This window comes from Excalfactoria chinensis, chromosome 4, assembly GCF_039878825.1.
Source record: "Excalfactoria chinensis isolate bCotChi1 chromosome 4, bCotChi1.hap2, whole genome shotgun sequence".
Classification (NCBI taxonomy): Eukaryota; Metazoa; Chordata; class Aves; order Galliformes; family Phasianidae; genus Excalfactoria; species Excalfactoria chinensis.
Window position 1 is genome coordinate 1,757,883 of NC_092828.1, and position 24,202 is coordinate 1,782,084.

The 24,202-nt window shown below is 46.6% G+C and overlaps 1 protein-coding gene across 1 annotated transcript in view; it reads left to right on the forward strand.

The window, feature by feature from the left end:
- Positions 1 to 1,196: 1,196 nt before the first annotated feature.
- GFRA4 (GDNF family receptor alpha 4) overlaps positions 1,197 to 24,202 on the forward strand; it is a 66,714-nt gene continuing 43,708 nt past the window's right edge. Inside the window, exon 1 of the mRNA XM_072335914.1 lies at positions 1,197 to 1,377. Coding sequence (XP_072192015.1) covers positions 1,338 to 1,377 — 40 coding nt within the window. The 5' untranslated portion in view covers positions 1,197 to 1,337. The remainder of the gene's footprint in view (positions 1,378 to 24,202) is intronic.

A 24,202-nucleotide genomic window follows, 5' to 3' on the forward strand; every position in this document is an offset into this window, starting at 1 on the left:
AGGAAAGGAAAGGAAAGGAAAGGAAAGGAAAGGAAAGGAAAGGAAAGGAAAGAAGGGAAAAGGACTTTTGAAGCTTTAGGGCTGGAAGAAGAACATAAGTAGCTGTATTTTAAAGGGTACTGAGTCTTCTTACTCTGTTGGTGAGTTAATTACTGGGTGAACCTCAAGATATCACTTCATGTTCTGTGTCTCAGCTACTCCATGCATGAAATGGAGGTAGAGGAAAATGATGCTCACTCATCATCATAATGATTAAGAGGTGGGCCGAGGAACCAAGCTCTGCTGCTTGGCTTCCTATAGGAGGGTCTTATGCTGGAACGTGGGGATAACAGGTGGGGGAGGCCTTGGGCATGGGAGAAGCACAAGGGAAATATGGTGAGGGACACTTGATAGGGCTGTATGGGCTCAGGGCAGCATGGGGATCTGGATGGGGATTGGTGGAGGTGAGAGAATATAATCTGAATTTACAGAGAGGGTTAAGGGAGGAGATTCAGAGGATCTTATTCTCTGGGACTGCTTGAAAGAGGGTGTAGGGTTTGGCCCAAGACTTCAGGGCTCCAGCATCAAGCATTCAAGAGCAGAATGCAAGTCACAAATGGAAAAAGCTGGTGCTGGTGCTTAGATGGGGACTTGGGGACGCCGGGATCCCCCAAAAAGGCAGTAGGGAGGGGAGTAAGCACACCCGGAGCTGAAGGAATTGAACACCGCCGGACGCCGAGGGGCTTTTCTCAGACACAGATGGACCAGGCTGGGGGAAAAACCCCCCGGGACCACAGAGTACGGGGCCATAGAGGCGGGGAGGAGCGAGGCCGGGCCGCCAAGCCCCTCCCCACGGGGCCGGGGCCGCGGTAGAGGCGGGGGCGGCGGCGGAGAGAGCGCGGGGAAGGCGGCGAAGGGCTGCCCTGAGCGCTCGGGTACGGAGTCGGGCGATCCGAAGTTTATTGCTGAAAAGGGAGGGGGTAAAAGAGGGTAAAAAAAATAATAAAAATTAGAGAATAGAATAAATACAGGAATAATTGTAGATAGATACAGAGAGAGAGAGAGAGAGAAAGGAAGAGCATCTCCCCTGCAGCTGCCCCGGAGGGATGCGGTGGAGCGCGGCCGGCGGGACCCCCCGCTGCCCGGGTACCACCCGGGGCCGGAGCGGGGCTGAGCCGTGAGTGCTCACCCCGGGAGGGCCGGACCGGGGCGGCGGGGACTCCTCCCGCCCTGCTCAACCTCCGCGCATCCTCCGGCGTTGCCGTGCCGTACCGAACCGCGCCGTTCCGAGCCGTGCCGGGCCGCTCGGTCCGAGCCGTGCCGTGTCGGTGTGAACCGAGCTGTGCCGAGCGGTTAGGATGAGGGGCATCCTCTACTTCTGCACGCTGATCCTCCTAGGTGAGTAACGCTGGGGACAACTTTCTGCAGGGGGTTTGTTTGCGGGGATATCTGTCTACCTCTGGGTGTGGGTGATCTCTCCTCTCCCAGCACCTCGGGAGCATCACTCTGCTTTCTGTTGTGCTCGCTCTGGACCCAAGCGCTGGATCTTTGCTACTGTCACTCCGGATAGTTCTGTTTGCCGCGGGAATGGCTAATTACATCAGGGAATGAAGGCACTTCTCGCTGGGGAAGAGGAGCTTGGAGGGAGGTGTTGGGTGGAAATGGATTTAGTACGGCGCCGGGCAGTGGAGGAGATGGAAAATGTCGGGGTTCGGTGCTGGAGGGTAATGGCAATACATGAGCCCCAGCCCCGACCCGTGTGGAGCTGCTCAGCGGGGCTTCTCGCTGATCCTTCCCAAAACTGGGTGCCCTGAAGGCTTTTTGCACGGGCAGCTGCCTTCCTTTACTCCTATGCAAGCTGTTAAAAGGGTGGGAGATGTTGTCCCCCGTGGGATGCTGCTGTGTCTGCTGGGATGTGGTCCGCAGCATCCGTGCTTGGAGCATCCCACTTATAACCCATATCTCTCTCGTGTGCCATGCTCAGGGGTCCCCGAGTCCCCTGAGCAGTTTCTGTGTGTCTGGCAGTGGGCAGCCACAGCTGGGAGCCTCAATTGCTTTGGCTACAAACCCGACAGCTCCCCGTAGGGTGTGTTTCTCTCTTGCTCTGTGCTTCGTTGAGATGGCAAACCCCCCAAATATGGGTTGAAATAAAGAAGGAAAAGCTGCAGAGAGGCAGGGGGTGGGATGTGCTGGTCCTCTTTGAGTGGCTGTTGGGAAGAAGGGATGGAAATGGCTGGAAGTAGTTGGGACATCCTGATCTACCTGTATGTACCCCAAGCATCCCCGTTCTCACCCCAAGTCCTGGGTGAAAACCACTGTAGGATTTTTTTTTGCTCAATGAAGATGGTTTTGCCAGTGCTCCAGGTGACTCCTCATTCTTGCTTTCCCTGTCACTAGATGTCACCAGCAGCAACTTGTGCAGGTCCCACCAGGCAGTGGGAGGTTTTGACTCCCAAGAGCAGCTGTTTCCAGCTCTGAAGCGGTTCACTCCGGGGGCTTTGGGGTGTGGACAGGACCCAGATTGATTCAGCTCCTAACTGCAGGGACTGGAGCTGAGATGGGGAGGGTCTCAGGCTGCCACAGAGCTGGAGAGATCTCTCCTGTGAGGCTTGTGGGGCATCAGGGTGGGAGGTCAGGTCTCTGCAGGACCCCTTTTTTCCAAGCGGTTCAGATTGAGTGGGTAACTGATTGACTGCCTGATTGACTGGCTGGTGGGCTGATTGATTTTTTTTCTAGAGAAAGCCGAGTTAAAGAAAAGAGCTTCTGCAAATGGCCAGCTCTCCGTTGCCGGCAATGCAATTGGGATTAGTGGGCAGGATTTAAGGATACACTCATCACCTTGCATCCAGACCAGAGCAAAACCATCAAATAGTTTTCACCTTCTGATCTCAGGGACTCCAAAAGGACCTTTCCACCTCTGGATAAGCGTTTGACTCTTTGCAGGCTCAGTGCCATCTCAGCAGATGCCATCCCAAGCCCTCCATCTGCTTTATAGATGTTTCCTGGATGTTTGTGTTATGGCTGGACAAGAGCTGCTCGTTCAGATGTGTAGATATCTGTCATGGGGATCGGGACTGCTGAGGTGCTGGGCTGGTGATGGAGCCTCTGCAGCTACAAGCACAGAAATCTCCAGCTTTCAGTATCCTGCAAACCATGAGGTTGCAGTGGGAAAGACTCCCTTTTTGTATGTCCCCCCCTATTTTGGGATGATGCAGGGTGGAGGAGGCAGGACTAGAAGCAATTAGGATCTCTGGGGTGGGACCAAACAGAATCACCACCATTCATCAAAGATGGAGATCTCCTGCTGTCACTTTGTACCCATCTCCCAGTTGGCACAAGCATGCAGGGGAAATCAGACAAAAAGAATATATATATAATAATGATATAATTGAACAGGTTTTTACTTTCTCGGCCACTTTTCATCCAGATCAGCTCCTTGATCTGTCTCACCTGCAGCCACAAGGATACCAGTGGCAAGGGGAATGTAAGACCACACAGCTGGGGACAGGGCCATGGTTTGCAAGCATTCACTGCTGACTCAGTGTCTCCTAATCCTTGCTTGTATCTGTGGCACTGGCTAGAAATCCTACCCATAGGACACTGGTCAGCTATATTCAGGTAACTGTGGAAGGTTTTATGGAGGGTGAATCTAGTGGTTGACAACCCTACCCTTGGCAGAGGGGTTGGAACTCAATGATCCATGCAATGCTTTCCAACCCAAACCTTTCTACTGTGTGTAGATATATATTCTATGATAAAATCCATCCTCATGAAAGCCCTGGCATCATTAAATACAAAGAATGTCATTAGTTTTACCAAGATGTCAGTCAGTACCTCTATCCAGCCCCTAAAACATTGCCCATCCCTTATTGCAGCAACGGGTCATTGGGATGGAGGGTGGGATCCCAAATGGCATCTGGGATGTCTTCGTCTGGCGACAGCTGAGTTTACCTGTGAAGTTTTATGGCGCAGGGTAGTTAGCATCGTTCCTGGCATATGTTAACTGCAGCCTCTTCGCAGATGCAATCAAACACAAGAGATCATCTGGCAGATTTTCACCCGTTTTGAGAGCGCACGTCCCACGGGGGAGAGCAAAAGCCTCAACAAAAATGCATCTGTGTGCATGAGAGAGGGAAACGCTCCCTAAATTAGTGCCTTTGTCAGCTCTGACAGGAGCAATGCGTTATTTGCATCAATAAGAATGTGATATTTATGCCTCTTTATTGGCATGGGGAAGAAATAGAACCACTCTCTCCATGGTGAAAATTCTCTGCAAGGAGATTGCCACACCCAGAACACATTTATTTGTTTTCCAGAGCTCTGGACCCTAAAAAACATAATTACTCCTGGATAAAAATTAGTTAAGTGTAATAATTAGTGTGAATTACCGTGAGTGGTGCTTTATCTTGTTTTGGGATAAATAAATGCCTTCTCTGCTGCGCCTGTTGGGCCTGAAATTCACGTCATCATTTCTTCACGAGTCTCGTTCATTTTTATAACTTTTCATTTGGTCATCTTTAAGCATGACTTAAATTGTGTTTGAAGCCAGTCAGGTTTCAATGAAAACAAGTTGCCACCAAGAACTGCTTGGTTTATTTTTTCCCTTCAGTGGGCTTCATTTTCCTTTTGTTTCCTTAAAAAGAAAATGGACCCCTTTCTTCTCAGCCCAGAGGTGGAAGAGAACAAATTCTAAGGGAGTTCTGCTAAAAATATATAAATTAGAAGGATATAGAATCATAAAACGACCAAGGTTGGGAAGGATCTTTAAGATCACCCATTCCAACCCCACCCCATCAGCACCATGACCAATAAACCACATCCCTCGCTGCCACAAATGTACATTTCAAGGCACATTTCCTTGAAAGAAATAAAAAGAAAAACTTGTCCCTGTCAATCTTCAGTTCAGTCTTGTTCCAGTTTGTTGTTTTCTTTGTCCAAATACATCTGTCAAAATCCCCTCTGGTAATAACTTCTGACTTCAAGCCTGGCTGGGCTGATGGTGAGAGCTGTGTGATGGTTGGAGAGGGAGCTGGGAAGCCATGCCCACCACCCTGTATGGATAGCGTTCAACTCTTGTGGCTGTCGCAGCTTTAAAGGCTTAAATATGGGTGTGCTGGACTCCTGTTGTAATCATATTTGAAAGTCAAGGCTAGGAGGATGATTTTGAAGAGGTGGATGGGAAGTGGAGCCACAGGCAGGCCTTGGATCCTGGAGATGGACTAGGAGGAAACTCATCTTTGGTGTCACTGTGGGTGACTGTGTCCCAGTGTGTCCATGGGCGTCCATGTGTGTCCAGAAGGGGTTGTGGTGGCCAAGGTGATGGAGGATTAGGACTCAGTACTGTTGTATGGAGAGCAAGATGGCTCTGCAGAAGGTGGAACCACCCTTTCTCCTGAGCAAGGAGATCCTGGGACTGCCACAGGGAAGAAAAAGAAGTGTGCAGAAAGAATAAGTATCTTCTGGGGTCACATTGCCTTCAAATCACCTGTGGCTTCTCCAGGAGTTTGGTCTAATAACAAGTGATGCCACAGCTAGCATCTGCTGAGTTGTAGAGGGTTTGACAGGTGTTCAGAAAGGCTGGTATCTTAATGAGTACTTCCAAGCATCTTAGGTGAGCTATGCAGGTAGAAAGCTGTCATAGAATCATAGAATGGTTTGGGTTAGCAAGGACCTCAAAGATCATCTAGTTCCAACCCCCTTCTGTGGGCAGGGTTGCCAACCACTAGATAGGCTGCTCAGGAACCCATCAAACCTGGCCTCGAATGCATCCCACATCTGCAGGGGCCCAGCAGTGACACATATTTCCCTGCTGCTGGGATTGGCATCCATGCAAGGTGAGGATGTAGTCAGAGTCTGGTCATCTCATGCCTTTCCTGGTCCATCTGATTGGAGCTGTTGGGGTCACTGGGATTTACATGCCTGTAGAGGATGGCTTGAGTTAGTGGATGAGCCCCAGAGATGCAGAATAGAAAAATCTGTCTGTGCTGCTGCTCGACTGCCTGAACATCCTAATGGGGGAAAAGCGTTTTCCTATATCCCATCGGACTAGATCTTTATTTCCTAGCTCAGAACTGCCTTGGCTGTATCCTGTCACTTATCTCTTTTCACCTCCCTTCATGCGAATCCCCGATCTCGCTCCGCAGGCAGCTCCTTGCTGCACATGTTCCTCTTTCTGTCCAAAGCCATCTGGGTAACAGTTTGCATGAGAGACGCAGTAAAAATAGTTGTGCTGTTGTCTTGATTTATTGAACCCAACTGGAAAAACCTGTCTGTGATACCTACCCTTGCTGAGTGCTTTGACAGGGCTATTAGCAGTGCTCCCCATGCAACCGCTGACAGTTGCATGGGTCATTTTGACACACAAGTGCAGGCAGCTGGATTTAAGTTCATGGGTCCCATTTATTGAGGAGAAAGGAATGGTTTTCTGGTGCTTCGTCCAAAAGTAGGATCAAGTTGCTCATCTTTCACATATGGCTGGGTCCTGCCATCTATCCTTGGTCTCTAGTGGGAGGGCAGTATGTTTTGGCTGTTGGGCTTTAAATAAGTCCAGATGCTAAAGGTCTGGGAGTTATGACCAGAAAAACTATTCAACTTTGTTTTTATTTTTCACTACCTCTGCTTCTTGTGCAAAGAGCAAAAGGCCAAGCGCATCACTCAAGTCAAGTCTCAACACTGAAACTTCTGCCTGAGCAAACATATTGAGGGTACACTCAGTCCCCTCATCTAGGTTCATGCTTGAGGCTGCTTTGCAGGCTGCCCTGTGAACATGTGTTTCAGGTCTCTTCTCCCTTGGAGGAGTTTAGCTGCTAATGGCCATGAATCCCACGAGGAATGGAGGTGCCTGTGGGAAGTGCTTGTCTGCAAGAGGAATGTGTTTGGGAGTCCAGAGCTGTGTGATTTGAGGTCTCTGGGGACTCAGAGCTGAGCTGGGCACAGAAAATGCTCAGGGCAGGTTCTGGAGGAACTGCAGGGCACAGAGAGAGCACAATCTCTGCAAAGTCATCAGGCTTTGCTTCGGAGCTTTGCATCAAACGAAGCTGGTTGATGCCACTGCAGCAGCCACCTGGGAAATCCCATCATCCTTGATTAAACACAGCAAAGGAAACGTAGGGCAGCTGCAGCCTCATGGGAACGAGCCTGCACGTGGATGACAGTTGTGGGTTTTTTGGAGCAAATCCGGTGTCTGGGCCACCACTCATTCAGTGTTCATGTGGTCCTGTCCATGAGAGTTTTACGTAAGCAATCAAATCAATCTTAAAGGGTTGGTTTTGAGTTTCTCAACTCATCTTGTTTCACCGTGTCAGCCTTTATTGAATGCTTTGTCTTCTTTTTTTCTCATGCTCATACTGAACCCTTCAATGGCAACTGATTCACCGTGTTTACAACTTGCCTTTTCTTTCTGTCCATTGGCCACCAGCATCACCAGTAAGTGGTGTCCAGGAGCTCCAGACCAGCTCCCTGGATGCTGGCTGTAGGCATATTTCCTTGACTTGTAGCCCACCTGCCCCTCCTCACAGCCAAAAAGCTCAGACGTACTAGGGGAGGGAGTCACAGAATAGTAGAATATCCCAAGTTGGAAGGGACTCATGAGGATCATTGAGTTTAACTCCTTGGAAAGCCAAGGGAAAACTCATGAGGGTCATTGAGTTCAACTCCTTGGAAAGCCAAGGGGAAACTCATAGCTGCTTGGAGCTACTTCTTTCTGTGACTTTGGATAAAAAGTTCTTAATAACAGGCTGAGTATTTCTTCTGAGGCTTTAGCTTGCATGTGAGCAAAGCAAAATGCATCTCCCCATGGCAGCCTTCACAGCAATCTCTCAGATATTATACAGCTCACTCCATTACCTGCAATCTGGAAATAGGTGGCAGAAGTCTGCTGTAGCACTGCATGTTTTTCCTTTCCTTGCTCTCCGTGTTTTCTTTTGATGTTTGGTGTGTACAGCACAAGGCACCTTAAAAAGGTGTCACAAGGCAACATAAATCCATGCACACTGACTCTCCTGTAATAAAGGCTGCAGGTTAGGACGATGTGTTTGCCATCTCCTAATGGAGAGGGGAGCAAACCAGGATGCTGAATTATTAGACAGGGCTTGGAATGAATCAAAGCCATTTGACCTGTTTGTGTAAAACCTCAGACAAGGCTGAGTTTGCCTAAGTGTTTCCTCTGCACGGTGAGGAATTACACCCCTCTTCACAAGGGTTGGTTGATTTATGCCCTGGATTTGACACGTGAGTTATAGCAATTTCATGGTAGATCTCTCTCTCTTTTTTTTTTCTCTTTTTCTCCCTTTGGCTTGTTTTGTTTCTTCCTTTTATAGGATAACACAGCCCAATGAGGCTGGATCGTCTTTGCTGAGCTTTCCTTCCAGTATGGGAAGAAGTACTCAGGAGTCATTAAGGTCACAGCCTACAGATACCCTAAATGTAATGGGGTAGATACCCTAAATGACTTGTTCTCCTGGCAAGGAGAAGTGGAGAAGGGAGGAAATTGAGCTGTATATTAGGAGCATAAGCTTTGCTTTGAGGCAACATCTATCACTTAAAGAAAGAAAGAAGAGCAGGTTCTCCTTTAGAAAATAGTAGGATCACTTTGAGGCTTGTTGGGGTTTGTAGGTATTAACAAATCTTATTGCCATAACTTGTGCTGCCCAGAGACCTTCTTGTTTTTCCCAGGTTCACGTTAGTGCCATTTTTATGATAGTTCCCTAGTCACTGAAGGGAAACAGGAATGGAAATGACCTGAGACTCAGGTGAGCTGCCTTCTTCTAGACCCAGTATGTCTTTGGGGTTATCTAGAAGAAAAGATGAAGAATTGCATTAACCTTAAAACTTGAGACTTCTCCCCGTGGACTAGAAAGTGCAATAAAGAACAGAAGAGATGGAGCAGAGCTGATTTAGGACAAGAGGTAATGGCCTTAAGTTTTGCCAAGGGAGGGTCAGGTTGGATATTAAGAAACATTTATTCTCTCCAAGAGCAGTCAGTCACTGGTGCAGGATGGACAGAGAATGGCGGGGTCACCATGCATGGAGGCATTCCAGAACCATGGAGATGTGTCACAGAGGGACGTGGTCAGTGGGCATAGTGGGGGTGGGTTGGGGTTGGATGTGCTGATCTTACAGGTTTTTCCTACCTGAATGATTCTATGATTCTATGGTTCTGGTCTGGAGATGGAAGAAGAGGAGAAAGGGCTCTTCCAAGATCGGAAACTAGTTGGAGATGAACCGTAATAGGGGACCCAGAAGCTCAGAGGAGGAAAGTGTAAGTTTGTAAGAGCCTGAAAGCAATTCTGGAGCTGAGAAAGCATTACGAGTTGGACTCGCCCCTCTGTGAATGGTGACATGAGTCATGCTGGGGAAGTGCATGTGAACTGACAGCTGGAGGACCCATCCATCTGCATGGAGTGCGGAGGCATACACATGGCATAAAGCAGTTCGAAGTGATCACCCTCGTGGGAGTGATATGAGGAAATTTATCTCCCTCTGCTGATATTGCTTCACTCTCCCTCCTGCAGACCCAGTCAGGGCAATCCTTAATGTCTGCTGGAATGACTGTTGGTAATTAAGTACCGGACTCAAGGGGGTCTAAGTCTCTAGTTGGGTTTCTTATATACAATTGCATTACCAATTAATTATTGGTTATAAACGGTAGGATTAGAGCAAATATTACCACCAACAACACTGAAACAATCAAACAAACAAAGAAAACACCAACACAAAACCAAAGCAAACAAAAAACTCTAGCAAATAACAAAGAGAAATTCAGTGGACTGAATAAGTTCCTAATCTGCAAGGCAAATGTGCTGTCCTACACTCAGGAATTAACTATATCTGGGTGACTCTCAGCATTTGGGAAACAACGCAAACTCATTGCAACTCATTCTAAATGAGGGATATTTTTGGGGTAGACAAATCACTGCAAAAAGGCGACAGGGTGGTGTTTGCCCTGGGACTTTGGTGCTTGTGCAGAGTGGCTACCTGCAAACTGGGCCTGAAATTACTCATCGCTGTATCAGAATCAGTGTGACTTTCAGCAGCACCTGCTGCTCACACAATCGACTGAGCTCTTATTTTGGCACTTATGCAGCTGCCGACTAATCTGCTCTGAAAATCTGCCTGCATCCCCTACATGGGGATCAGTGGTCCCACTTTGAGTTGGGTTTAGAGAGGTGCACGGCTGAAGAGAAGGAGATGAATTCAGTGATGTGCCATGGAGACAGGGGAGCAGCCCTGGGGCGCAAAAACTAAAGCCTCTAATAGAAGAACAGGCTGGAAAACACAAAAAATAAGCTGGGATTTTGGTACAATTTGGCTTCCAAACAACACTGACAAATCAGGAAGAGCAAGAACTGCAGTAAAAGATAGAGAGCAGAAAATAAAATGCTTGTTGAGGGTAAATTCATCTGAAGAAAATCAGGGAGTAAAATAACGCCTTGGATGTGTCTGTTCTGTTTTACCTGCTTTTATTGAAAAAACAGCTTCCTATTACACTGCTCCTACTGGAGAGTCACTGGACATGGAGACAAATGGACCCTGTTTCTCATCTGTCACCCACTGAGTTCCAGACATGGATGGTTCCAGAAGAAAGCAGGTATGGGTTTCATCCTACCTGCTATTCACCTAGAACCTCTGTAGTCAGTAGAGAGGGGCTGCTGGGTCCAGAAGAACATTTGTCCTCTCTGCAGATCCATTATAAACTCCAGGAGTTAAAAGGAGGAACAAGGTGGCAGTTTTAAACCCTTTCCCTGATTGTTAGATATCCTATGTTCATATGTACCCCTCCTAAACCACCACAGCTGATGTTCCTGCAGAGATCAGATGGTGATGGTGTGAGCAGCCAAGGAGCCACTCAAACCATTCTATGATTCCATGATTCCATGATTCCATGATTCCATGATTGTATGATTGTATGATTGTATGAGTCTATGATTCTGCTCCCCAGAAGGTGCCTGTAAACCACACGGTGCCCAGGAGCCTTTGGGGATGTTGAACTTGGATTTTCAAGCCCATTAAACTGCCAAATGTTCCCTGAAATGGTTTTGGCCAGGGACGACTAGCCATCTCCTGGGCACAGGTCAGGATCCAGCATGAGCCAAGGCCCATTAGCAGCAGGTGGTTTGCATGTGGTTGCCCTGTTTTGAAGGGGAAGAGACTTTAATAGCATGGATGAGGCGGTTCTGGACCAGTATCTCGAGTTGTTTAATTACCTATCTTAGAGCACCCTTTCTCTCCCAGACACTGGTCATCTCTCAGACCCATCCTGCAGTTGCTGTTGGGCAAATGTGCTTCAAGCTTAATCTCAGCCCCACACATTTATCTTTCTTTCTGCTATTTCCAGCTCAGAAGGCAGAACACTGTCAGTGACACGAGATAATATAAAATAAATGATAGTGCTGCCTAATTTGATTGGGAACAGATAAATCCCCATTTCTAACGCAAGCAGGTGCATGCAAACCCACACGCACACAGTGCTGGCAAGGGGCTAGGGATGTGCATGCACACAGAGAGTCCATTAGAAGCTTCACAGCTCTATCAACTCTGAAGTGTCCTCTCCATCACCAAAGCTTTCCTTGGCTTGCAGTTGCAGTTAGCATGACCTCGTGAAAGATAAGGCACATGAGAGAAGTCTGAGGATTCTTGAATTATCCAGAGTTGAAAAGGGAAGAAAGACACAGGAGAGAACATGATCACACACTATAAATACCTTCAAGGTAACAGTGCAAGGGGAGGGAGAGGATTAGTCACACTACTTTAAGTCAGGGAATGGGGGGAGAGAGCAACAGTGTGAAGCAGAGGAAGAAAAAAGTTCTAAGCTGAGCGAAATGCCTAAGCTATTTTTCTTTCTCATTTGTACTGGAAAAGGAAATGGAAGGGCTGTAGTTTGGGCCGAGCGTGAAGTTTGATGCAACTGTTTCTCAGGACATTTGTAGGTTTTGGCCATAAGGATTAAAGGGTACACCTACGTGTTGGATCTCTACATCCTAGGTGCATCCATGAGATAAACAAGGAGACCATGTAACCTTCTAGACAAAGACAGGTGAAGATCCACCTCATTTACTTGAAAGAGAAGGTTGGCCAGTGTTCCTTCACCCCCCTTTTCCCTCCACCCCACATATCCTACGCTCATACTGAAGGTACCATGGAAAAATGATGCTGCTTGACCAAAGGTCTTCATAGTTGTGTGATGGTGACTCAGTGGTGGGTGAATCTGGGATAACCAAGAGGCTTGGCTAGCCCCCAGATCTTGTTAACAGGTGATGAGGTGGCTACTGCTCCTCTCTAGTAAAGCAGCCTTGCTTTTAGTGCCTCAGATCTGGCCCTGTCCTCCTTGAAAATGGAGATTGGGAAAGCAGGAGTTTGGATGCAGCTCCCTGATGGACTGGCTCCAAGACTGGCTTGGACAATCATTCTTATTGTCACCTTCTGTTATTCTGGGACTCAAAATTAAGCATTTTCCAAAAGAAAGAAGTGCAGGTAGCTGCTGCCAAGATTCTTTCCTGTCTCCCCATGCAAGTGCCAAGAACTCCTTCTTCTCATAACAAATCAACAAGCCAAATATAGGTGTCCCTAGAGAAAAGCCTTCAGGCTAGTAAAAACCAACAAGTTGGTCCGACTAAAGGTAAACAAGTTAATTATGCTGCTCTTCAACCTCTGGTTCCCAAATAACTTCTGAGCCCCCCAGCTAGGTTTTATACATATTTCTATCTATATGTATTTATATCATTATGTAAATGCACATATATGTTTGATAGCAGTCTCCAAAGATGTTCAGGTCCCATGGACTGATGTGAAATCAGCTGTGGAAAAAGGAGTGAGCTCCTAGAGTTGCCCACTGAGGGAGAAGTTAGTGGAATTCATGGCAGAAAAGGCGCATGTGTGTCCTGGTTTCAGCTGGGACAGAGTTTATTTTCTTCATAATGTCTGGTATGAAGCTATGTTGTGTTGTGGTCTTAGGAGGAAAAGAATGTTGTTGTGACACTGAGAGACTCCTTCCATACTGCTGCTTGTTTTATTTCCAGCTAAGCATGACACAGATCTGCATATTGCCAAAGAAATGACTTCTAGGGATTGAGATGAGTGTTGGGTGAGACCGATGAGAGCCCAACACCTGTTACCATAAAGGTAGTTCATGCAGTTCGGAAATCCAACGAGGGAAAGCAAACTGAGAGCTTGCTGTAGATTCAGAACTGCTCCTAGAAGGTAAAAAAGCAGCTGAGAAATGGAAGGATGGTCCTGTGGAAGCTAACCGTAACGTAGTACCGTAACTGTGGATGCTAATATGATGTGACTATAGAACGGTTTGTGTTGGAAGAGACCCTTAAGACCATCTGTTCACACTCCCCTTTAGTGAACAGGGACACCTCCAGCTCCATCAGGTGCTCAGAGCTGTCCCCTCTCAGGAACATGCAGGGAACTGGGGAACATAGACTGATCTTCAGAGGATAATGCCATGCTGCAAAACCCTCCAGGGCAGGGAAAAGCCTCCCAAGATGTTTCCTAGTTGGGCAACACATGAGAACAGGGGACATGCAGTTGTAGGAGCTGGACTCATTGATCCTAGTGGGACCCTTCCACCTTGGGATATACTGTGATTCTATGATTCCATGGTGTTCTGGCAGCACCAGTATACATTTCAGCACATGCCATGACTCTGCTTGCACCTCCCACGTGCTGCTCCACTCAGATGTGACACACAGAGTCCTCGTTCTCCGTCATCTGACGTGTTGGGTGGCAAAGGTTAATGGCATGGCATGCAATGGTCGATAGCTGTCAACTGGAATAGTTATAGCGACAGCTTGAAGTGAGGAAGGGACAGGATTTAAGTGAATTGGCTGGTGCTTTCACCTCTCCTGTGCACATGATTTGTGTGCGCCCGTCTGAACCTCGCTGCTCATTCCCATGGTCCCATGTGCTGCTGCCTTGCAAATCCAGGGCCTGATCTCAAGGCACAGAGACACTCATCTGCCCCATAGCATGTTATACAGAAATCACAGGGTAAATGATCAGAAATGAAAGAAGAGAGTGGAAGAGGAAGAGAAGGGGGAAATAAATAAATAAGTTCTTCATGGTGCTTTTGTTTTCTAACAATGTTGACATTATGTGGAGTAACCGAGTATAAAATCTGCCTATCGTTTGGGAGCAGTGTGCAGAAAAGATGCTATTATCTGAGCCTTTTATGCCTCTTTACCCTGTCTGGATCAGAGGAGATAAATGCGTAGATAGGAGCTGAGGCTCCTATCTTTATTTAAGCTGTCAGGTATCGCTACGTTATTTTATGCTGATTGTTATAGAAAGCCTCCACAAAGAGATATATGTTTCTGTATTCCCCCACGTTTGCTATTTTAATCTATAATTTAATAATAGAAGAGATGTATTTCCCTATATTATTTTTATTTGTAGTGTCAGTGCTCTTATTTTTCAAATAAACATTCACAGACACAAAGCACTTAAAATATGCACATAATCAATCTTCTCTGTTCTCTTTTGGGTTCCCTTTTGGCTATTATTGCAGTCATACTTTAATTTACGCACAAACACTAAAATATTTTTAGTACAAGTCGGGTTCCCCATTGGGATGGCAGTCTTGAAGTGAGCACGTACATGCGGATCCATGAACTTTAGATGGTCACATCTAAAGTTACGCACATACAGACATGAAATGGCTACATGTTGGTAGATGTGAAATAGTCAATAGGGTCAGGGCTGTTATCCAGTCTGGTACTGGCCAGTTTCATTTGGTGGTACAGATACAACCCAATCTGCCATCAGAAGTCAGAGGCACACCTTCATTTCCCCTCCAAAATCCTTTCCATTTCTTTCCAGTGCTTTCCAATGGAGTTAACCATTTCTCAGCTATTTCTCAGTGCAATGAGGGCACTCTGAGACCAATTTACAATTGAAACAACAGCCAAGAGCTATACGGAGCAGAAAACTCTGCTTGGGTGGGCCCATGCTTGGTGCCCTGCTTTTTCATTAAAAACAATAGGGACAGATTTTATCTTCCTTTCTCCTGGCTGGTCTGCTGTTTGCTTTCCCTGTATGTACCCTGATGCAGAGTAAACACCAATCAGTGTGTTCACACCTAGATGACCAGGGCACCCAGAGACCATTGGCATGGATCAGCACACATAAAAGCAGGCACCTTTGGGGTTAAGTGCTCTTAGATACTTGGCTTTCCATGGTCACCGTGTGCAAGTGCAGTTCTGAAGCAAACCATGCAGGCACTTCAAGAACGTAAACTCAGTGCTTAAAGAAGGCATTTCTGGAAAAGTAAAGGAGTGATCAAAGAGGATGGAAAGCATTGGTGCAGAATACTGAAACACTGGGACCAGGAGGGACAACGGAGGGGTAAATAACCAAAAACCATTTGGGGTAAATAACCAAAAATGCCCCATTTCTAATCACAGTGCATTCAGAGGAAATGCAACACTTGCACGTTAAATGAGATTATATAATATCAGATGCTGTTTCTGGTGTAGCCGTGAGGACTTGGACAATATCTTGCAAAACACTGAGATTTCTACATGATATTAGGGCAGTGACCTTCTCAGAGTTGTCTTAAGAGGAGGCTGGTTCATGAGCTCCTGTGAGTCGAACCAGATATCTGGTGTATGAATTTGCTTCAGTTGAGCCCAGAACCACAAATTCTCTGCAGATTGCTCTTTTTGTGGCTATTGTAACCTCATCTGCTGGAGACAAAGTCAAATGCCTCCAGGCAACACTGTGGGACCACTGATAATTGAGGAAAGCAGAGGGGCTTGTGAGCTAGCTTTGTCTAGGTTTAACAAGGCTGCTTGCAAACATTTCCTCTCACCTCTTTCCTCTGCAAAAAATAAGTCCTTCATCTGAAGCCAATAAGAGTCACTTGTCTTTGAGAAGAAAGTATCTGCTTTCAACCATAACTATTTAAAAAATATATATAATAATCTTTATTGACCTCAAAATTTTCAGTGGGCAGATAGCACATCTTGGGAATCGCCATTTGATTGAGTTGAGGCAGCAGCCAGGCTAGGCTGTATGACCAGACTACATCTCCTGAGGTTTGAGATGAATGCTTACTATGCAAAAGTCCTACTAAGGAGCCTGGCCTTTAGAAGAGAAGGGCAACTTGAGCTGTTTGAACAATTCCCAGGCAGCAACCTGGCAGCATTTCAGATTTAAAATAGCGAGACAATTAGTGGAAGTAGTTTCAGCCTCGATTATTTTCCTCTTATGGCAGAAGAAGAATCTGTGGAAAAGTGGGATGGTTTCTTTCTGAGTGTGTTGAAATCATATCAGAAGTGGAAGGAGTAAATGAGGGTATCCCAGCGTTGGCTCAACACCTCCTACTCCGGTACATCTGAGCATTGTGCTATCCAGCACCCACCTCTGTAGAACATCTTCTCACCTCCTGGCACAGTAGGAGTCACAAGGGCTGTCAGCAGCGTTTTCACTCTATCTGGTATAAAAACAGCCTCTAATTTCCAAGCTGCAGGAGTTACGTACATAATAATAGGAAAATCGAGCAGCTGTATGAGAGTTTCCTTCTGCTCACATGTAAAAAGTGCTGAGAGTCTGGAAGGGAAAATTACAAGAGAAAGCAAGCAGGAGTCACCGAGTCTTACACAGATGTGTCTCTGTCCTACTGAAATTCTTGTTCCTTGGGTCAGTATTACCATGTTGGAGCCTCGTGTTGTGCTACTTCTGTCAGGTCAGCGGGGCTGCAGGATGCTCGACCTCCATCATTCCTGTGGTAGCAATGGGAGGGCTGTTGATAGAGAAGTACAGGAAACCTTGTTCATGGAAGGACTGAGAGCACAAAGACTGCCTGCTGATTCCTTCATGCTGCGGTCAAAGCAAGGAACAAAGTTTCTCTGCATCACAGCAAAGCAAAGTTGGAAAGGATCACTTTGTCCTCTCCCCAGTGTTCCATAATTGGCATTTAGACCGGAAAGATTCACTAACTGCCTTTTCCAGCACATTACCCAAGTCCTACAAAAACCCATAGTACAAGCTATAATGTGGATGCCCCATCCCTGGAGACATTCAAGGCCAGGCTGGAGGTGGCTCTGAGCAGCCTGGTCTGCTGGTTGGAGACCCTTCACATAGCAGGTGGGTTGAAACCAGATGATCATCGTGGTCCTTTTCAACCCAAGCCATTCCATCATTCTGTGGTTCCATAAACAAAAGATCCCTGCAAATCCCCTTCGCATGGTGACTGTTCCTGTGGATGACGCACACCCCTCGAGGTGTGAACTCAGCCACACACTCTCCAACAACACACACCAATGACCCGATCCTCTGATGAAAGATGTGTATCCTTAAGTACATCTTCTTCCCACACAGAGAGAGGAAAAGTGTCCAATGTGGTTCCATGTGGAAGCTGAATCAAAAACTGATGGGAGGAAACAATCCCACAAGGTCCCACTTTGATTTCCTGTCCTTCTCCACCCTTGGCAGCTCATGACAGCCAGTTGCTACCAACGTCTGTTTCGCAGGCCCTGAAGGCCACCTGTCCCCCCACATCCCTCTGGAGTGAACCTCAGAGATCAGGTTTAATCAGCAGGTTTGCAGAGAAATGAAATCTTTTTTTCTTCCTGGCTGACTTCCATCAGCAGCAGCTACAGCTCTCCGAGGCACATCTCAATTAATTAATAGAGTCAAACTTTGTTAGAAACAATCGTTGTCCAGAAATTACCCAGTCCCGAGTTCTCTTCTTTGCTTTTCTCTTTGTTGTTTCTCCCTAATGCTTTCTTCCCTTCTGCTTTTCTCAGCAGTGAAGCTTGTCCTGACAAAAGCCAAATGCAGTGAGTGGCATCTTCTTCAGTTCAACATTTTTTCCAGCCCATCCAAAGCCTTGCTGGAGTGCTTTCCCAAGCAGACCTCAGCACAGAAGCTGTGCATTCAACTGAGGGCAGGCTGCAGTATTTCACAATACTGGGGTCCCAGAAGATCTTCTGTTACTTCAAACCTAACATTTATCCCCTCCAATTCTGTGATTCCATGATTTATGGAATAGCAGGAAGCTGTTTCTTTGAGAGTGACCCAGAAAGCTTCTGGGACAGAAATGCTGAAAGAAAGCACTCTAGGCAGGTTGGTCTCAGGGTTTCTGAGGCTTGTAGTAGAGGGAGGGAGGGAAGGAGGAAAGAAAGGGAAGGAGGGAAGAAAAAGGGAAGGAAAAGAAGAAAGGGAGGAATTAAAGAAGGTTCACAGGAGGAGCAGTGGATATGCTGAAGCTGGGGATAGGGAAGGGGCTGAGGCACCCCAAATCCAGGCACACAGCTCACAGGAGCTCTGACTGCCTCTGAGCCTTGCAAACAAGGCTGAAGACAGTAGATATGTGGAATGGAGCTCACCCTCAGCATAGATCAATCATGTCCGAACCCAGGCTCATCCCTACTGAAACAGCAGTGGCACAGCAGGAGCAGAGGTTGCTTCACTTCTGCAGGTAAATGAGAGGCACTCTCCAGGGCTGTCAGAGAAGCACTTTTCATCAGCCTCAAATTATTATTATTATTTTCTTTTAACATGAATGCAAATACGTCAGCCTTTCTACGTGGCTTCATTAACTACTCAGCACATCACTCAGAGCCTTGTAATACTTGTCAAGTACCAACAGCCCTGTCCCATGATTGTGAAGTCTGAATTCCTCTATCTCATGACAGAAAACAGGTTCAGGGGAGGATTAAAAAAAAAAACATATATCCAAAAGATAACAGCAATTTTTCTTCTTCCTTGCAGACACTTAATAACAGGGCAGGTACCTGCTGGAGTCACTGCAGCTTACATCCAGAGTAATTCATTGCTATATCGTAGTGATATAGGTAAAAATTTCATCCCCTCCTTGTTGGTTTTTCTTAGGTTCATGTTGTAAAGACAAAGTGGAGCAGTGTCTCATCCCCTGTGTGTGTAGGAAGATGAATCTCTCATATTCTCCATTTTGCCTCTTGAATGCAAAGGAGGGAAGCAAGCAAAGCATTACAGGGTCATTACTGCAGGTGATCAAACTTCAAAAACAAACAGCAATAGAAAATCCTTTTGTTACAACACACTGGTGATTTGTCTGTGTATTTTTAGAAATGGAGCTGAGTGTTTCTTGGAACCTCTGCACCCACCATTCCATTCCCCAGGAACTGTACCCATCGTTTTTCCTCTGAAACATCATTCATTAAGAAAGACACAGAGCTCTTGGAACGAGTCTGGAGGAGGGGAACTGAGATGATCAGAGGGCTGGAGTACCTCTCCTATGAAGAAAGGTTGAGGGAACTGGGCTTGTTTAGCTTGGAGAAGAGAAGGCTCCAGGGAGACCTCGTAGTCTCCCTTCCAGTACTTAAAGGGAGCATATAAACAGGAGGGGAAATGTCTGTTTGTGAGGGTGGATAGTGATAGGACAAGGGGGGATGGATTTAAACTGGGACAGGGGACATTTAGGTTGGATATTAGGAGGAAGTTTTTCACTCATAGGACAGTGATGCACTGGAACAGGTTGCCCAAGGAGGCTGTGGATGCCCCATCCCTGGAAGCATTCAAGGTCAGGCTGGATGTGGCTCTGGGCAGCCTGGTCTGGTGGCTGGTGACCCTGCACGTAGCAGAGGGGTTGAAACCAGATGATCATTGTGGTCCTTTTCAACCCAGGCCATTCTGTGATTCTGTGATCATCGTATAGATGTGCACCACTGCTAAAAAGTGTTTGCAGAATGGAACGTGAGCAAGAAAAAATGAACGGCCTTCTATTGCCTTTGGGATGCATAAAACCCTCCCTTGTGCTGATTCCTTTCAAGGTACTTCCAGGATGACTGCTTCTCCAGCTGCCTTCTCCTCTTGGCTGCATGCCACCAGGAAGACCTCCTTTAAAGTCCTCAAAGTATGGGAGGATTCAGTATATTTCCTAAGCAAATGGAGTGTGAAGAGGTGGTTTCCACAACCCCCTTTGAGGCCTGGGAGCTCCACTGAGAGATTTTTCAACAACCTTCAAGAAAACATGGCTAAAGAGGCAGGTTTTTGGAAGGGAAAGCTCTGAGCAGCTACATTGCAAGACAAGTCAGAGAAACATGGCTCAGAGATGTTGAGAGAGGACCAAACTGATTGCTTCAGATGCGCGTGGGAAAGAATACGGCAACCCGTGTGCAGGGAGAGGGAATGTTAAGTGTTTTTTAGCAGCTGTGTCTGACTAAAAGGTCTGAGCTTTGGTCTTCAGCTGTATAAAAATCGAGATGCAGGCTCCCAAGTCTTTGATACTTTAATTTCATGATGAAGGCTGGGTACTCCAAAACTTACTGGCAAAAGAAATGAAGGAGATCTGAGATGCTAATTAAGCCACACTTGTTGTTTTGTTGCAGAAAGCTCAGTCCAAACTTTATGTTTGGTGCTGAGGTGGTGTTTGGCAGCTGAAGCAGATTTAGCTGCAGTGATGTATTATCAGCCTTTGCAGAGCTGTGCCTGCATCCCAGAGTCTGTGAGCCCCCTGCACCCCATAGAGATGGAGAGCTGACCCTGGTGAACCTGGTTCAATGCAAACATGCCTTTAGAGAGGTTCAGAGCATGTGTTTACAGATGAAATGTTCTTTGTGTGCTTCTTGGTAGCGGAGCAAAGTGAATGAGAGAGCACATTGATGGCCTTTAGAAAAGTTTGTCAAGGCTGGGAAAGAGCTCTATGATCCCCAATCCCAATCCATCCCCACCATGCCCACTGACCATGTCCCTCAATGCCACATCTCTATGGTTCTTGGACACCTCCAGGGATAATGACTACCCCACTTCCCTGGCCAGCCTGTTTCAATGCCTGACCACTCTCTGGGAGAATAAATCTAATATACAACCTGATCCTCTCCAGAAAGATGTATATGAGAAAAACAAGAGAAAGTCACATAGAACTTTAACCACTGCAACATCCATTTTGTTGCACAGGGAGAGCAGCAGCCGCCAGCAGATCCTGGTGGATGGAGAGACCCCCTCTGAGGGGTTCCTCCAGACCTGATGCCGTTCTAGTGCTTCATCCCCTCTTTCATAGAATCATAGAATGGCCTGGGTTGAAAAGTGTCTAAAAGATCATCTAGTTTCAACTCCCCATGCCAAACAACTCTTTGGTGCTGCCAGTCTTGTAGAGCTACTATTTGCTGCATTAGATCAGTGATGTTCCTTTGATTGAACAGCCGTACTCACAGAAGCATAGAGGTAGGAAAAGACCCTCCAAGCTCATCCAGCCCAACCATCCACGCACCCTGTAACTCCCCACTAAACCACATCCCTCAGTACAACACCACGCTTATCAGACACTTCTTGTCTCTTAGACCAAAAGGAAACAAATGGCTTTTTTTTTTTTTTCTTTTACAGTCTAACAGAGCGAAGATGGATTATTCCAAATCAATTAAAATAGCCGCGTAAAATTTCAGTGCAAAATTTAACAAGGTTGTAAGTTTTTTCTTTTCCAACCCGTAGCTACTCATCAAAGCCCCAAACTGCAAAGGAAACTTTGCACTCTCCTGACTCACCCACTGCACTGTGATTATAAGAACCGTATCTTTTAATGCAAGACCAGAGGCGGGAGCTTTATGGTTTTTCTTTCCTTGTGTTTAGACCTTAATGTGCGGATATTTTATCCTTTGAGCCTGAAATAATTTGCAGTATTCCTCATGTGGCTCCGAAAATACTTTGTTTGAGAAGTGCTGCCATGCACATTTCCTTGCAGACTACCGCTAAAGGAGGTTTTTATCTGCTCTGTAAGCAAAGATAGGGACTTTGGTTAGCAGAGGCAATCCATGCAAAACCCAAGTGCTGTGTGTGCAATCTGAGCTGTAATGATGGTTATAGCTATTGCAGGGCAGGAGCAGGAGCAGCTCAGGGAGCTTCGGGTTGGGCAGAGAAACAAATGAGGTGAAAGCAGGGATTTTACGCCCAGCCCCCAGATGGAAAACCTGAATCAAGGCAGAGCACAGAAAATAATGGGAGGAGATGGGCATGGGCTGTGCGGGGGGACACCACAGAGGCCAGGCATCTCCCACCCATTTCTGAGCATCAAGGAAAACACCGTCCCTTGGTGTAAAAATAGGAACTCTTCACACTCTTTTAATGGCAAGGAAACGCTGAGAGAAGCCACTGTTTTCAAGGTTATGCCCAGGGGGACTGTCAGAGTGTATTTAATGCAGATTTTCTCAGCCATCCCGAGAGTAGGAACGTGATGGGGTTTGAAAGGAAGAGGAGCGTTCCTCTAATTCAGCAGAAGGGAAAACCATTCGATGCTGCCAGTCCTGCTGCTTCAGGGGCTGCAGCTTCAGGGTGCCCAGTGTGAGTGGCAGAAGGACCTCCTGCAGAAGGGTCTGGGGTTGATGTGCCACGTGCCAGTGCCTGATGTAACGCTGACAGTGGGGCTGTTTCAGTGTGGGGTTGGTCTTTTGGTGTTGTTCTCACCTGTTTCAGTTCAGGTCTCCATGTCCCATTGGGAAGTAGAGTTTGTTCTGGGCAAATCTTGCCTCTAATTCAAAATCACAATGTGTTTCATAAGATTTGCAATGTATTCCCTCCTATTTACACTCCCATTTTCGCTTTTTCCCCTAGAAGGTCTGATCATGAGAGAAAGAAAGATACTGAACACCGTCCTTATGGCTGTAGCTGTACTGCAGCTCAGGAATTCAGGGCTGTTATTATCCAAATACTTCTTGATTCCTTTCCCTTCTAAGTTGATCTTTCCAAAACTTTGCAGATGAGATCCACTAACCAAAGCCAAGTAGTTAAATTACCCAACTCTTTTTTTCCCCTCCTTTTCCTTTTGTTTGCATGGGACAGTTCTGTTGGCATCACAAAGCAAGTTTCCTTTTGCAACTCTTCCAATTCTTTTTTTCTTTATTTAAAATTATTTGAGGTGTCTTTTACTGTCCCTATTACACATTATTTTCTCTGCACATTGTATCAAATATCCATCAGCATTATATTTATATTATTTCAAAAACTGGGGGGGGAGGCTTTCATCCTCCTGAAAATCTTTTGACAGGGACAGCCCCGGGATCAGATGATCACAGAACGAATGAATCATAGAATGAATGAATCATCATAGAATGGCTTGGGATAAAAGGGACCTCAAAGATCATCTGTGTGGGTTTAATGTGAGCAGCGTGTTGTGTATCTGAAAGCAGCAGTGGTGTTGATGAAGCTAAGCACATTTCCAGGTCACAGTTATGTTTACAAGAGTGTTTTTGCATGTTACTCAGTGACACTTGTCTGTTTGGGGATACCTGTCCCACAAGACTCTTTGTCTTCCAAAGGCCTTTCCCCAGGGAAGTGGTGGAGTCACCATCCCTGGGGGTGTTCAAGAACCATGGGGATGTGGCACTGGGGGGCATGGTCAGTGGGCACCATGGGGTTGGGTTGGGGTTGGATTTGGTGATCTCAGGGGCCTTTTCCAACCTTAATATTTCTATGATTCTGTGAGCTGTGGAACTACTTGTGGCAGGGCATGGTGGATGTTGACATGGGTTACAGGGAAAACAGATGAATTTCGAGATGACAAATACAGTGAGAGTCACTTCTTGTGTAGAAAGCACTTCTGGCTCAGGACATCAGGACATCCATAGCCTGAGGGGTTTGGGAGGGCAATATTATGCTCTGGACCCACTGTCATAGTCTTCCTTAGGCATATTCTGTTGGTCACTGCTGGATGACATGTACCTTGGAATGGCTGTTCCTACGTAAATCTGGGTCAGGGGAGGTTAAATGCTACTTTCTGGAGTCAATGAGTGATTTAATGATGTCAGAGCAAAGGTCAGTCCGTCAGGAGCCTTCACTGTGCTCCCAGCTCAACATTAATAGCAGAGAAACTTTCTAACTTAGAGGCTGTACCTAGGCATTTATAATAGCCCCAGGGGATGGTTCAGCTTCATCCCATCAGAATGGGTGTCCACAACCTTTTGCTTTTCTCCTTGCTTTCTATGCATACTCAGTCGAAATTCCAAGGATAGTCAGATTTACATCTGCCATCCGTCCAATAACAGGGGACCATGAATAGCAAAGCCCAAACTATGGCACAGAAACACCAGCTCTGCAGACTTGTTCTTCCTTCACACCTCTGACTTTGTAAGGAATTAATTGCAAGCAGCAATGCACCCACACTCCAGAGAGGCTGCTGGGGGCTCAGCAAGGCCAGGCTTGAGAACAAACCCAGCCTTGTGCTGCAGTCCCGCTGCTTCCCAGCCCAGCAGGGAGGGAAAGTGGACAGAGAACAGATGGAGAGATGAACCCAGCAGGAGGAGAAGAT